The following is a 14,939-nucleotide window of genomic DNA, read 5'->3' as shown; positions in this document are numbered from 1 at the left end:
GTGACCCAGAGACTGTTTTCCCCCTCTCTCCATCCTTACCTGAGCTCCATCACACTGGTGACGTTCCCAGAGACTGTTTTCCCCCCTCTCTCCATCCTTACCTGAGCTCCATCACACTGGTGACGTTCCCAGAGACTGTTTTCTCCCCTCTCTCCATCCTTACCTGAGCTCCATCACACTGGTGACGTTCCCAGAGGGGAAGATGCGTCTGATGTAGTTGAAGTCCCCGACGAAGAGGCTCCCGTCAGCGCCACAGGCCAGCGCCACGGGGGCCAGCAGCTTGTTGCCCTCCGCCTGGCCGTTACAGCTGGGGCACGAGATGCTGCGGCGCCGGCCGTTACCCATGATGCTGCTGATCACTGGGGGCTGCTGGGAGATGAACACGTTCTCCCCGTTGCCCTTGTACAGGATGCCTGGATGGGGGGAGGAAGGGTGGGAGTTTAGTTGCTGTGTCAAAGTCGTGTGTCATTGTGATGAGTGGAAGATTGCCGAAAAATAAGCAAATTGCTGTTGTTGGATAAAGCTTATACACGTAGCCTTTTGTACATTTGTGTAATTTCTGAACTTCCATGTTGGTCAAGGTGTTGGAAAATGTTTTGTTATGAACTTTGTAGGTTGGCCAAAAATGACAAAAATGGAGGTGGCGCATATTTAAACTGCAAAGTATTATCACATAACATCTTATATGTGGAGGGAATATGATTTGGGTTGTTGCAAACGTGGCTGAGGGATCAACGTAACACTCTGAATGGCTTGTAGTGCCCAAGAGTTTCACTTGACCAGATGATCACCACAGGAAAATCAAATCAAAGCGTTACAAACTCTCTTCACTCTCTCTTTCATAGAACAAATTCAGGCCAATGTTGTTTTTCATTTTTAACTCAACACCACTTCCTGTTAATCCTCCTCCCAAGGCTAACCAGCTTTGCAGCCAGGAAATAAACACTCAATGCTTTAAAATTAGACCCCAAAAAATAATATTCACGCTTCTCGCAGAATTAAACGCCGCACGCACTCACGCACGCACGCACGCACACACGCACGCACACACACACACACACACACAGACACACACACACACACAGCATTAGCATTTCACCAAAAATGTGTAATTAATACAGGCGTTGAATATTGTATTTCTCAGATGATTTTCACCTCTGTGAGAATGTGATCTGAAGGAAACGTAGCAGGGTTTAAGTGGGTTGATACCACAGCTGCTCCTGTTGTCATGATTACAGGCTTTTGATCATTGGAATGTTCATTTACGTGGTGCTGGGACCGAGGGCAGGTTTTTATCTGGTAATGGTGGTCGTTTGGAATTGATAAATGGTGTTAGCGCAGGTGTATGGTGCTGGGGGTTAGGGCTGGGGTGATGAGGGTGTTATTGGTGTGGGGCACCCTGGGTAGGTGTTGCCTGAGCTTGCAACTCTCTCTCATTCAATTCAAAGGGCCTTATTGGCATGGGAATCACACAGTATGTTTCCATGGCCAAAGCAAGTGAAATAGATATTCTCTCTCTCGTTCTCTCAAAGGGTTCCATAGGATCACACAGGGAGATGGAGAGATGCATGTGTGTGTCACCACACATTTAAGAACACGACGCCTCCCCCACCAGTAACACACAACTGGGTGCTGATTTGAAAAAACAGTTTAAAGACAAAGGGAGTTAAATGGGATCAGCCATATGTGTAGTTTTCAAAGCAACAAATATGTCAAAATCATCTGCACCTAGTATAAAGTGCAGTACTTCAAACCACTGCTTCTGAAATAGCCTCTATCAATAAATACAGACCAGGTTATATACAATTATATATATACAATATATATGACCTGGTTTATATACAACCAGGTTATATACAATTATCTGTATATAAAAACTAAAAAGATACAAATACTTTCTTAATTTCCAGATAAAAAAGAAAGATGTGATAATCTAAATCATTACTTTTGCAGCTAACAATAAAAATTGCAGACAATTAAAATAATAATTACAGCTACTTGATTGTCTGCATATTCATAGAGACATAACTATGATATATGATAAATATGATAAAGTATGATAAAGTAATAACACTCTTAGCAATGTGATAAAACACTACATACAAAATGATAACATTCATATTGTTCTGATTACTAGCTATACTTATTGTAATCCTTATGATAATAATAATGATTAAATAATATTATATTTATTCAATTCATCATTATTTAAAAAATGACATGAAATACTTTTAAATCATGCTATAATATTGTATATAATATATACTATTACATTATATTTACAACTTAAATAATATTATAATAATTACTAAGTAACAGTATCATTAGTTTTGTCATCATCCGTATCAATAGCTTCCTCAACAATGTATCAACAATGTATTTATCTTTGTGAATACACAACTATTTAATTACTGCTCTCATTATCATCAATTATTCCCCTCCGCCAGTAAAGGAAATAGCTACCAAATCAATTCAATTGCAGCGTGTTAATCAATCATTCTATTCTCTCAGGTCTGGCGCCTTGACATTGTCCCTGTCTCAGGTTCCTTTCTGCTCCATATACTTAGTGCATGAATTGGGCCAGTAATGGGCACCTCAAATGTATTACTGAATATTCGGTCTAAAATATCAACCCTGGTATAGTCAAATTAAAATGAGTGCTGGCACCTAAAATTATTTTTGGCAGCTTTTTCTTTCCACTAAAAGCACTGAATATACTATAGAAATGAAATGAACACAATTGAAATGTTTTGGGAATATTGTGGGGATATAAGGGGATGTTTTGGGAATATAGAGGTGATATATGGGGATGTTTTGGGAATATAGAGGGGATATATGGGGATGTTTTGGGAATATAGAGGGGATATATGGGGATGTTTTGGGAATATAGAGGGGATATATGGGGATGTTTTGGGAATATAGAGGGGATATATGGGGATGTTTTGGGAATATAGAGGGGATATATATGTTTTGGGAATATAGAGGGGATTTTGTTTTGGGAATATAGATGGGATATAAGGGGATGTTTTGGGAATATAGAGGGGATATATGGGGATGTTTTGGGAATATATGGGGATGTTTTGGGAATATAGATGGGATATATGGGGATGTTTTGGGAATATAGATGGGATATATGGGGATGTTTTGGGAATATAGAAGGATATATGGGGATGTTTTGGGAATATTGTGGGGATATATGGGGATGTTTTGGGAATATTGTGGGGATATAAAGGAATGTTGTTATACTAAGCTCCCCCCAGGATGTACGGAGCTTACCTCTGTGCTCTGCCATGCCCTGTCTCCTGAGGGACATTGGAACAAACACACACCCTGTACCACTACCCACAGGCCCTGGCCCACTCTGCCCACCCCTGCCCAGAGACTGGCAATGGTTGGCTAGAGCATGACAGGAACTGTTTCTGATTGGCTGTGGGGCATCCATGGTAAGCTGAATGAGAGATAGATAGAATGAGAGATAGAGAGAGACGGGAAGAGAAAGTGGCCGAGGGTGCTGCTGTGTGGATTTTGGGTTGTGTGATGTAGCCAGTGGGGTTGTGTTTTCAGTTTGATCCAAAACACTGGGGTTTAATATCAGGCCTGAGGATATGGTGATGGAGGGGAGAGGGCTTGGGCGGCACACGTGGTGTTCTGGTAATCGCTTGGCTAATAACAACAGGAACTAATGCTAGAGGCAGTGTGTCAGTTCATTGGGTAGCCTACAGCTAGGGGGTAGTTTTAGGCTTTAGAAAAAAATAGATATAAGCCTAGTAGTCTGATAAGTACAAAATAAAGAACAAGTTTTACAACATGCAGTCTTGTTTTGACTTTGTTACTTTCCTCAGTTTCTTATGATCAGCACCGCTTCACCATAACAGGGTGCTGCTGACGAGGCCTAACAGTGGATCAAACAGACTGGACCTGTCCATCAACTCACAGGGGGTGTTTTATCTGTGCTGGAGCGAGGTGTGGTGCGTGCGTGTACGAGGCAACAAGGTGTGGAGTAGAGGGGGAGAGCGGGCGGAGAGAGAGGGAGAGGAGAAGCCTTTGATCTTTATTTCATGGCTCTGGTTGGATCAAGGACACTGGGAGAGCGAGACCAGGGTCGGAGGGAATCACGGACGGCAAACGGACGCCGTTTAAAGATGGTGGCGCAGCCGTGTTGTGGCGTGGCCGAGTGTTATGAAATAGAATAACGAATTCCTTCCTGACGGAGGGAAAATGTGAGTCTATGCACAGACAACAAACATGAAAGTATATAAAGTACATGGACACAGTGTTACAATACACCGACGTAATGTACACATTCAAACACCTACTTTAAGTTCATCAAGGTATTGCTGCATATAGAAATTAATTTCTTATTTTATGTAGCAGTTGATATCCAAAACATTAAGGACACCTGCTCATTCCATTAAAATAGACTGACCAGGTGAATCCTGTCACTTGTTATATCCACTTCAATCAGTGTCGAGGAATGGGAGGAGACAGGTTAAAGAAGGATTTTTAAGCCTTGATACAACTGAGACATGGATTGTGTATGTGTGTCATTCGGAGGGTGAATGGGCAAGACAAAATATTGAAGTGCCTTTGTACGGGGTATTGTAGTAGGTGTCAGGCTCTCCGGTTTACGTCAAGAACTGTTTATATTTTTGTTCAGTATAGCTTTAAAAACAATCTTTCAAGTGCTTGCCAGTGGAGAGAAATGGAGAGAGAATGAAGAGAGAGAGAGAGAGAGAGAGAGAGAGAGAGAGAGAGAGAGAGAGAGAGAGAGAGAGATGAGAGATGTATGTATGGTTGGGTAGGTCATTTGGGTCATTCAGAAATAACAACAACTCCCAAAACTGCTGTCATCTTCAGAGCTCACAATTACGCCTCAACCACAGCCTCCGTCAAAACTTCATGTTATTATTTCCACTTCCTCCCGACCGCCCAGCCAAACCACACCAGCCTCGTCCCTCCTTTCTCATTCCTATTTTTCTCTCTCGCTCTTTAGTACGTTTAGCAGAACTCAGAGGACAGAAAGACGGAGAGAGAGAGAGAGAGAAAGGAAGGAGGGGGGTGGATAGAACCCGTACTCTCACAGAGAACTACTAGAAGCAGCGTCACCAAAGTTATTCCACTGGGAACCAAAAGGCAGTGCAAACAGGACCAAGTCTTGGTGTAGTTATTTTGGATGGAGAGGGGGAAGAGATGAAGAGTGGGATGGATGGAGGAGAAGAGCGGAGGAAAAAGGGGGGCTTTTGCTTCAAAGAAAGTACTTCAAAGGATGGCGTCACGCTGTGTGCCTTAAATTATTCACGTCGGGCAACATGTTGGAATTCTGCGCAGCCGCTTTGCCACTTGCTAGGTTTATTAACCGCTAGATGAATGACGCCATCTTAGAGAGAAACCCCTCTGTGAGTGAGCACTCGCACAACGAGGGTCTGCACCGCCAGCCCGAACCCCAAACCAACAGTAGCCAAGCACCGAACCCCTGACCAACTGTAGCCAAGCACCGAACCCCTGACCAACTGTAGCCAAGCACCGAACCCCTGACCAACTGTAGCCAAGCACCAACCCCAAACCCAGTAGCCAAGCACCGAACCCCTGACCAACTGTAGCCAAGCACCGAACCCCTGACCAACTGTAGCTGTAGCCAAGCACCGAACCCCTGACCAACTGTAGCCAAGCACCGAACCCCTGACCAACTGTAGCCAAGCACCGAACCCCTGACCAACTGTAGCCAAGCACCGAACCCCTGACCAACTGTAGCCAAGCACCGAACCCCTGACCAACTGTAGCCAAGCACCGAACCCCTGACCAACTGTAGCCAAGCACCGACCACCAACTGTAGCCAAGCACCGAACCCCTGACCAACTGTAGCCAAGCACCGAACCCCTGACCAACTGTAGCCAAGCACCGAACCCCTGACCAACTGTAGCCAAGCACCGAACCCCAAACCAACAGTAGCCAAGCACCGAACCCCTGACCAACTGTAGCCAAGCACCGAACCCCTGACCAACTGTAGCCAAGCACCAAACCCCTGACCAACTGTAGCCAAGCACCGAACCCCTGACCAACTGTAGCCAAGCACCGAACCCCAAACCAACAGTAGCCAAGCACCGAACCCCTGACCAACTGTAGCCAAGCACCGAACCCCTGACCAACTGTAGCCAAGCACCAAACCCCTGACCAACTGTAGCCAAGCACCGAACCCCTGACCAACTGTAGCCAAGCACCAAACCCCTGACCAACTGTAGCCAAGCACCGAACCCCTGACCAACTGTAGCCAAGCACCGAACCCCTGACCAACTGTAGCCAAGCACCGAACCCCCAGCTGAACCCCCTAAATCTCAAGTAGCTAGTTAGCCTAGCGCCCCCTGATCACCAGGCGCTTTCATCGATTAGCTGATTGAGTGGAGTTAGCGGTTAGCGATAGCAGTAGCGGCTGTGATGGATCCTGCTGAGTGGAGCTGGCGTTAGCTATAGCAGAGCGGGTGCCTGTTTGAAAGGCTGATGTGATTGGGTGATTGGGGCTGTGGAGTGGTTTGGATAGTGTGTGTGTGTGTGTGTGTGTGTGTGTGTGTGTGTGTGTGTGTGTGTGTGTGTGTGTGTGTGTGTGTGTGTGTGTGTGTGTGTGTGTGTGTGTGTGTGTGTGTGTGTGTGTGTGTGTGTGTGCTGGAGTAGCCTAACAAAGACGTATTGGGGCTGAGAAAGCACACACTGTATATTAATACAGGTAGCAATCCCCACCTGCTGCATACATATGGTTTCATCTCCTCTGAGATGTTCTGTAGGAGTTGAACTCCTATAGCAGAGGAATTGGGAACATGGGCTGCGTCCCTAATGGAGATGAACAGTAACTCCTCCCTTAGGAACCACGGACACGGTCACATTAGTGTAACAATGCAATAGGTCTGTATGGGGTATTACAACATCAGGGTAACAAGGGGTTAATATAATCCTCGGGTTCTGCCTGAATGCATGCATTATGAACGAGTGTGTGTGTTTGTGTGCGTCTGTGAGCGAACGAGTAGAGAGGATAAAATATGCTTGTACACATTTTCCATGATTGAGACGGAGAGAAAGCGAGAGGATAACCGTCTTGGGGCGTGTCAGAGAAAATCAGCATAATGCGCTGTAATGGAGATTAGACCTGGAACCCGGCCCGCTCTAAATATCTACAATACGGAAGCTGACATCAGAGTTCAACGGAAGACCATAACATCAGTGTTTTGGGTTGATTGTAAATGTAAATATAAAATGATTTGGGGAAGTATTATTTTCCTGAAGACTGCAGTGTATTGTCCATGATGTCTATGTGTATGACGTATTTGAATAATAATGACCATTATTAAGAGAAATGTCTATCCTCACTAGAGTTCTATTCTATTCTGATTCTATTCCATGTCCAGCCATGGCTCTTTGTGGTGCTGACTGTGACATTGACCTTGAAGCCCTTCTGTTGAGCCGTTAACACTAGAACAGCCAAGACGTTCAATCTGGCCATTTTCAATTTTGGAATATCAATAACTTCCTTTCAATTAAAAAACTCAAACCCACCTTTTCCTAAATATGTGTATTTTAAACTCTAGCAATATTTTGAGATAAATATAATAAAATAAAACAAGTTTTGAGGCATTTCATCCTCAAAGTGCCACTTGGGTCAAAATGACTGTACGCTTACTTAACATTAGCATAGCCTGGTCTCGACCAGTAGCCTATCAATAGCCTGGCCTCGACCAGTAGCCTATCAATAGCCTGGCCTCGACCAGTAGCCTATCAATAGCCTGGCCTCGACCAGTAGCCTATCAATAGCCTGGCCTCGACCAGTAGCCGATCAATAGCCTGGCCTCGACCAGTAGCCTATCAATAGCCTGGGCTCGACCAGTAGCCTATCAATAGCCTGGCCTCGACCAGTAGCCTATCAATAGCCTGGCCTCGACCAGTAGCCTATCAATAGCCTGGCCTCGACCAGTAGCCTATCAATAGCCTGGCCTCGACCAGTAGCCTATCAATAGCCTGGCCTCGACCAGTAGCCTATCAATAGCCTGGCCTCGACCAGTAGCCTATCAATAGCCTGGCCTCGACCAGTAGCCTATCAATAGCCTAGCCTCGACCAGTAGCCTATCAATAGCCTGGCCTCGACCAGTAGCCTATCAATAGCCTGGCCTCGACCAGTAGCCTATCAATAGCCTGGCCTCGACCAGTAGCCTATCAATAGACTGGCCTCGACCAGTAGCCTATCAATAGCCTGGCCTCGACCAGTAGCCTATCAATAGCCTGGCCTCGACCAGTAGCCTATCAATAGCCTGGCCTCGACCAGTAGCCTATCAATAGCCTGGCCTCGACCAGTAGCCTATCAATAGCCTGGCCTCGACCAGTAGCCTATCAATAGCCTGGCCTCGACCAGTAGCCTATCAATAGCCTAGCCTCGACCAGTAGCCTATCAATAGCCTGGCCTCGACCAGTAGCCTATCAATAGCCTGGCCTCGACCAGTAGCCTATCAATAGCCTGGCCTCGACCAGTAGCCTATCAATAGCCTGGCCTCGACCAGTAGCCTATCAATAGCCTGGCCTCGACCAGTAGCCTATCAATAGCCTGGTCTCGACCAGTAGCCTATCAATAGCCTAGCCTCGACCAGTAGCCTATCAATAGACACTAATAAATCCATGTAATATAAACAATCACAAGGAAATACAATCATATTTAGTTTAGGAAGGTCATAAAAAAACATTATACAATACAATGTATTTAAAAGAATAGAATAGCATGTTTTGAGTTGTAATTATCTGTGCTTTTAGTGGGCTATGGCTGCTAATGATGCCAATGAAATCAACGTGCTAGTTTAGCAGACATCACGGGCCCTACCACAGCCAACACACATATATTTCAGAGTAAGAATATAATGGAAGATTACAAAAATAGCCCAAATGGCTTTTGCTGATTGTCACCAGGACTCAAATGAGTAACGCAGGCATGTGGAGCTGCAGTTATTCAGTATTTTGAAAGAGAGACCATCTGCACAATGGTTGTTTGGAGAGTTGTTTGGCGAGAATAGCTTAATTAGAAACCTTGGAATCTGCTGTTTCTGATAGGGTCTAGGAATTTGAACTTCTGGCCTGCATGGAACTCTGTAGGCTGATTTGGTCATCTCTGTTCCCTTCTTTGTCAATGCAATTTATCATATTTTCACCCAACAGACTATTGTCAATTTAGTATTGTCTTTAGGCCACATCTATTGTTATATGTGTGAAATTAGTTTTCAATATAGTTCAGGTGTAGTTTGGATGGGCCAGCTAAGCTGTTGTCTTGCAGTCAGAAAATACACTATCATCTTATTTGAGTTTTTAGTCTATGCGATTCTGACTAATCAATACATTTTTAAAGGTTGCATTTGGTGGCATGAGGTTTCTGATGACCTATTTGAATGCTATAAATGCATTAATTTAGCAATTTATTATGGAATAGTCACACCAATTTAAATATCAACGGTCAGAATGATGGTCACAAGGGTACATGTAGGAAATGGGATGGGTGGCCTATTTCCTGTTTTCACACACACGTGTACGCAAGCACGCACGCACACACACGCACACACACACACACACACACACACACACACACACACACACACACACACACACACACACACACACACACACACACACACACACACACACACACGCACACGCACACGCACACGCACACGCACACACATACCTCCCACTCTCAGGTGGAATTTCTGCCCTAGTCACCCTTCACCACTATATTCCTCTCTAGCGGGAAAGCATTAGGTGCATGTGTATGTGTGTGTGTGTGTGTGTGTGTGTGTGTGTGTGTGTGTGTGTGTGTGTGTGTGTGTGTGTGTGTGTGTGTGTGTGTGTGTGTGTGCGTGTTTGTATGTGCGTGCGTGCGTACACGCCACCTCCTTTTGGGACTCTGGTGTGTGAGGGGAAATCAACAATAACAAATGAACAGGGTCCTGGGTAGGAAAACGACTCAATCAGTTAGGCCCTGGACTGACCTACCAGGGAAAACACCACTGTGGCCAGGTGCTGTGTGTTGCACTGTATGTGTGCGTTTGTGTGTGTAGATCGAGAATTCTTCCTTTCTATTGATTTCATTGAAATAAACTGCAACCCATGTGTGTTTTAGCGTGTATAACAGCGTGGAACAAAATGCATGTGGTTATTTTACAATCCGGTACAGTGCCGGTGAATAGTCATTAACCAAAATCGAAATCTATAATAGCTTAATCTAGGTAATTGTTATAAGAGCTTAATCTAGGTAATTGTTATAAGAGCTTAATCTAGGTAATGGTTATAATAGCTTAATCTAGGTAATTGTTATAAGAGCTTAATCTAGGTAATGGTTATAATAGCTTAATCTAGGTAATTGTTATAAGAGCTTAATCTAGGTAATTGTTATAAGAGCTTAATCTAGGTAATTGTTATAAGAGCTTAATCTAGGTAATTGTTATAAGAGTTTAATCTAGGTAATGGTTATAATAGCTTAATCTAGGTAATGGTTATAATAGCTTAATCTAGGTAATGGTTATAAGAGCTTAATCTAGGTAATGGTTACAATAGCTTAATCTAGGTAATGGTTATAATAGCTTAATCTAGGTAATGGTTATAAGAGCTTAATCTAGGTAATTGTTATAAGAGCTTAATCTAGGTAATGGTTATAATAACTTAATCTAGGTAATGGTTATAATAGCTTAATCTAGGTAATGGTTATAAGAGCTTGATCTAGGTAATGGTTACAATAGCTTAATCTAGGTAATGGCTATAAGAGCTTAATCTAGGTAATGGTTACAATAGCTTAATCTAGGTAATGGTTATAAGATCTTAATCTAGGTAATGGTTACAATAGCTTAATCTAGGTAATGGCTATAAAAACTTAATCTAGGTAATGGTTATAAGAGCTTAATCTAGGTAATGGTTATAATAGCTTCATCTAGGTAATGGTTATAAGAGCTTAATCTTGGTAATGGCTATAAGAGCTTAATCTAGGTAATGGTTATAAGAGCTTAATCTAGGTAATGGTTATAATAGCTTAATCTAGGTAATGGTTATAAGAGCTTAATCTAGGTAATGGTTATAAGAGCTTAATCTAGGCAATGGTTATAAGAGCTTAATCTAGGTAATGGTTATAAGAGTTTAATGTAGGTAATGGTTATAAGAGCTTAATCTAGGTAATGGTTATAAGAGCTTAATCTAGGTAATGGTTATAAGAGTTTAATCTAGGTAATGGTTATAAGAGTTTAATCTAGGTAATGGTTATAAGAGCTTAATCTAGGTAATGGTTATAAGAGCTTAATCTAGATAATGGTTATAAGATCTTAATCTAGGTAATGGTTATAAGAGCTTAATCTAGGTAATGGCTATAAGAGCTTAATCTAGTTAATGGTTATAAGTGCTTAATCTAGGTAATGGCTATAAGAGCTTAATCTAGGTAATGGTTATAAGAGCTTAATCTAGGTAATGGTTATAAGAGCTTAATCTAGATAATGGTTATAAGAGCTTAATCTAGGTAATGGTTATAAGAGCTTAATCTAGGTAATGGTAATAAGAGCTTAATCTAGGTAATGGTTATAAGAGCTTAATCTAGGTAATGGTTATAAGAGCTTAATCTAGATAATGGTTATAAGATCTTAATCTAGGTAATGGTTATAAGAGCTTAATCTAGGTAATGGCTATAAGAGCTTAATCTAGGTAATGGTTATAAGAGCTTAATCTAGGTAATGGCTATAAGAGCTTAATCTAGGTAATGGTTATAAGAGCTTAATCTAGGTAATGGTTATAAGAGCTTAATCTAGGTAATGGCTATAAGAGCTTAATCTAGGTAATGGTTATAAGAGCTTAATCTAGGTAATGGTTATAAGAGTTTAATCTAGGTAATGGTTATAAGAGCTTAATCTAGGTAATGGTTATAAGAGCTTAATCTAGGTAATGGTTATAAGACCTTAATCTAGGTAATGGCTATAAGAGCTTCCCTGTGGTGCTTGCTTGGTCTCTGAAAGAGATTGACTGTCTCCAGCTCTTCTGACATCAACACAACCTATTTTTTTGTTGGATTTCCAACTCAGAAGAATTGGAAAACAATAACAGCTCCCTAAAGTGAGACACTACATTAAATGACGTGGCCAAGGAAAGGGAGAGAGAGGGAGAGTTTAAAATGGGGGAATGAGAACGAGGCACCCCGGCTTCCCCAGGTGCCAAGGACTCCAGTGGGATTGTGGGTAGTGAGGCCCACCTGCTGAGCTGGCTGCTGGAGCTACAGCATCACAGGCCTCTGAATAGGCCTGATAAGGAGAGAGAAAGAGGGGGGAGAGGAGGGAGAGGAGATAAAGGGGGGGGAGACAGGCCCAGAGGAAGGAGGGGGGACATCACAGGGTTTCACCACTCCAGGTTCTTCCGTCACCACATTACACACTCCCAACCAATCAGAGACGAGACGGTTGGTACGAGGATACAGGAGAATATATGTTAGTGTATATGCTATGAGAGATAAGGTGTGTGTGTGTGTGTGTGTGTGTGTGTGTGTGTGTGTGTGTGTGTGTGTGTGTGTGTGTGTGTGTGTGTGTGTGTGTGTGTGTGTGTGTGTGTGTGTGTGTGTGTGTGTGTGTGTGTGTGTGTGTGTGTGTGTGTGTGTGTGTGTGTAAAACACCTGCCTCCTACTGCCTTTAGGTGGGTTATGTGTGAGAGAGTGATTGTATGTGTGAGAGAGTGATTGTATGTGTGAGAGAGTGATTGTATGTGTGAGAGAGTGATTGTATGTGTGAGAGAGTGATTGTATGTGTGAGAGAGTGATTGTATGTGTGAGAGAGTGATTGTATGTGTGAGAGAGTGATTGTATGTGTGAGAGAGTGATTGTATGTGTGAGAGAGTGATTGTATGTGTGAGAGAGTGATTGTATGTGTGAGAGAGTGATTGTATGTGTGAGAGAGTGCTGCCAAAACACACAGGACCAGGAAAAAGGGAATGACAGAGAATGAAATATTGAGAATGAGTCCGTGTGAGAGATGTCTGGAGTCTACGGGGTGAGTTGGGTAGTAGAGTGCTTCTTTTTTCCCCTGTCCATGAATGCTGTCTTTCAGATTACAGACATCACTGCTTCCCCTGAGAGACCTGTCGTGGTTGCAGATGCCGGATGGATACAATAATGGCTGCCAAACACTATGCTTATCTGGACCTGCACACCCACTAGAGAAGAGGCTGGCCAGGTAGAAGAGGGTGATAGAAAAACTAGTCAAAGAGAGAAGGGGGGTGTCAAGTTGTGAGTCCACTTAGAGAACACACTGGTGTTGTGACACAGGAAGGAAGACATCGTCGACACAGGAAGTGTTTGAGGGCCAATCAGGGCTTTGAAGCCGGCAGACAGGAAGTTGAAAGGATGGAACTGCCTGACGGAGGAAAAAAGGAGTGAGAGCTGTGGCTTCATCTCGCACATCTCTCTCTCCTCCCTCTCTTTTCTCTCTCTTCTCCCTCTCTTTTCTCTCTCTCCTCCCTCTCTTTTCTCTCTCTCCTCCCTCTCTTTTCTCTCTCTCCTCCCTCTCTTTTCTCTCTCTTCTCCCTCTCTTTTCTCTCTCTTCTCCCTCTCTTTTCTCTCTCTTCTCCCTCTCTTTTCTCTCTCTTCTCCCTCTCTTTTCTCTCTCTTCTCCCTCTCTTTTCTCTCTCTCCTCCCTCTCTTTTCTCTCTCTTCTCCCTCTCTTTTCTCTCTCTTCTCCCTCTCTTTTCTCTCTCTTCTCCCTCTCTTTTCTCTCTCTTCTCCCTCTCTTTTCTCTCTCTCCTCCCTCTCTTTTCTCTCTCTTCTCCCTCTCTTTTCTCTCTCTTCTCCCTCTCTTTTCTCTCTCTTCTCCCTCTCTTTTCTCCCTCTCCTCCCTCACTTTTCTCTCTCTTCTCCCTCTCTTTTCTCTCTCTTCTCCACTCTCTTTTCTCTTTCTTCTCCCTCTCTTTTCCTTCTCATCTCTCTCACCTCTCTCTTCTCATCTCTCTCTTTTCTCTCTCTTCTCCCTCTCTTTTCCCTCTCATCTCCCTCTCCTCTCTCTCATCTCTCTCTCCTCTCTCTCTTTTCCCTCTCTTTTCCCTCTCTCTAAATTGTCGAGCGACTGACAGATTCCTGGATTCCTAGCGGCCTTACGTAAGAGGAGATGTCTGATAAAAGACGTGTGGTGATGATAGTCTACGAGGAGAAAGCTGTGATGTGGTCATCTATCACTTAACTGCTGTTGGCCAACACTTCTTACATGTCTATCTAGCGGGGGTGACATAATGAATGTGTGTGTGTGTGTAATGTGTGTGTTATGTGTGTGTGTACATACATGTGTGATATAAACCAGAAAGCACAACAGGCTCTGATTCAGATATCACTGCAGAAGGAGAAATACTAGAAGTTGCTCGCATTTGAAATAAATCGATGCGTATAAACGCATCTTTCAAGGAAATAAATATCTGGACATCAATCTCACACTGAGAGGGATCTGTTAGTCAGTGTGTTTGATCTGGGTGTGTAGTGCAGTGACACGCACCAGACCCTCACACACACACACATCGCTGCTGTGAGGGCTCAAGTTCTCGGCTAGTGAAAGCCCTGGGGATTTAGAGAGAGGGATGACTGGTAATTTGATGGTTGTGGTGACAGATAGAGGACATTGGGAAGGAGGGATGAAGGAGGGAGGGATGGAGGGAAGGAGAAGAAGGGTAGTGTGTCCGCTGCCATTGTACTGTGATATGTGACACACTTCCTGTGGCCAGGGGAAGAAGACAGAGACTAACAACAACAAGGCTGTCATTACAACCACATAAACAACAGTATAGTTAAAAACACTATAACCACATGGAGGAAAACAAAATGTATTCTACAAGAACCAATATCAGTCCCTAAAAACACAACCTTATGGAACAATCCTTGGATAACCTTTCAGAATTCACAGATAAATTGGGCCACATGG

The 14,939-nt window shown here is 43.5% G+C and overlaps 1 protein-coding gene across 14 annotated transcripts in view; it reads right to left on the bottom strand.

The window, feature by feature from the left end:
• LOC124011990 (teneurin-3) overlaps window positions 1-14,939 on the bottom strand; it is a 360,816-nt gene that overhangs the window by 70,918 nt on the left and 274,959 nt on the right. For all 14 annotated transcript variants that reach the window (XM_046325296.1, XM_046325297.1, XM_046325298.1 and 11 more), the window contains one exon: window positions 164-413. In XM_046325296.1, coding sequence (XP_046181252.1) covers window positions 164-413 — 250 coding nt within the window. The remainder of the gene's footprint in view (window positions 1-163; window positions 414-14,939) is intronic.

This window comes from Oncorhynchus gorbuscha, linkage group LG24 (assembly GCF_021184085.1).
Source record: "Oncorhynchus gorbuscha isolate QuinsamMale2020 ecotype Even-year linkage group LG24, OgorEven_v1.0, whole genome shotgun sequence".
NCBI lineage: Eukaryota > Metazoa > Chordata > Actinopteri > Salmoniformes > Salmonidae > Oncorhynchus > Oncorhynchus gorbuscha.
This window is presented reverse-complemented; position numbering and strand designations above follow the sequence as displayed.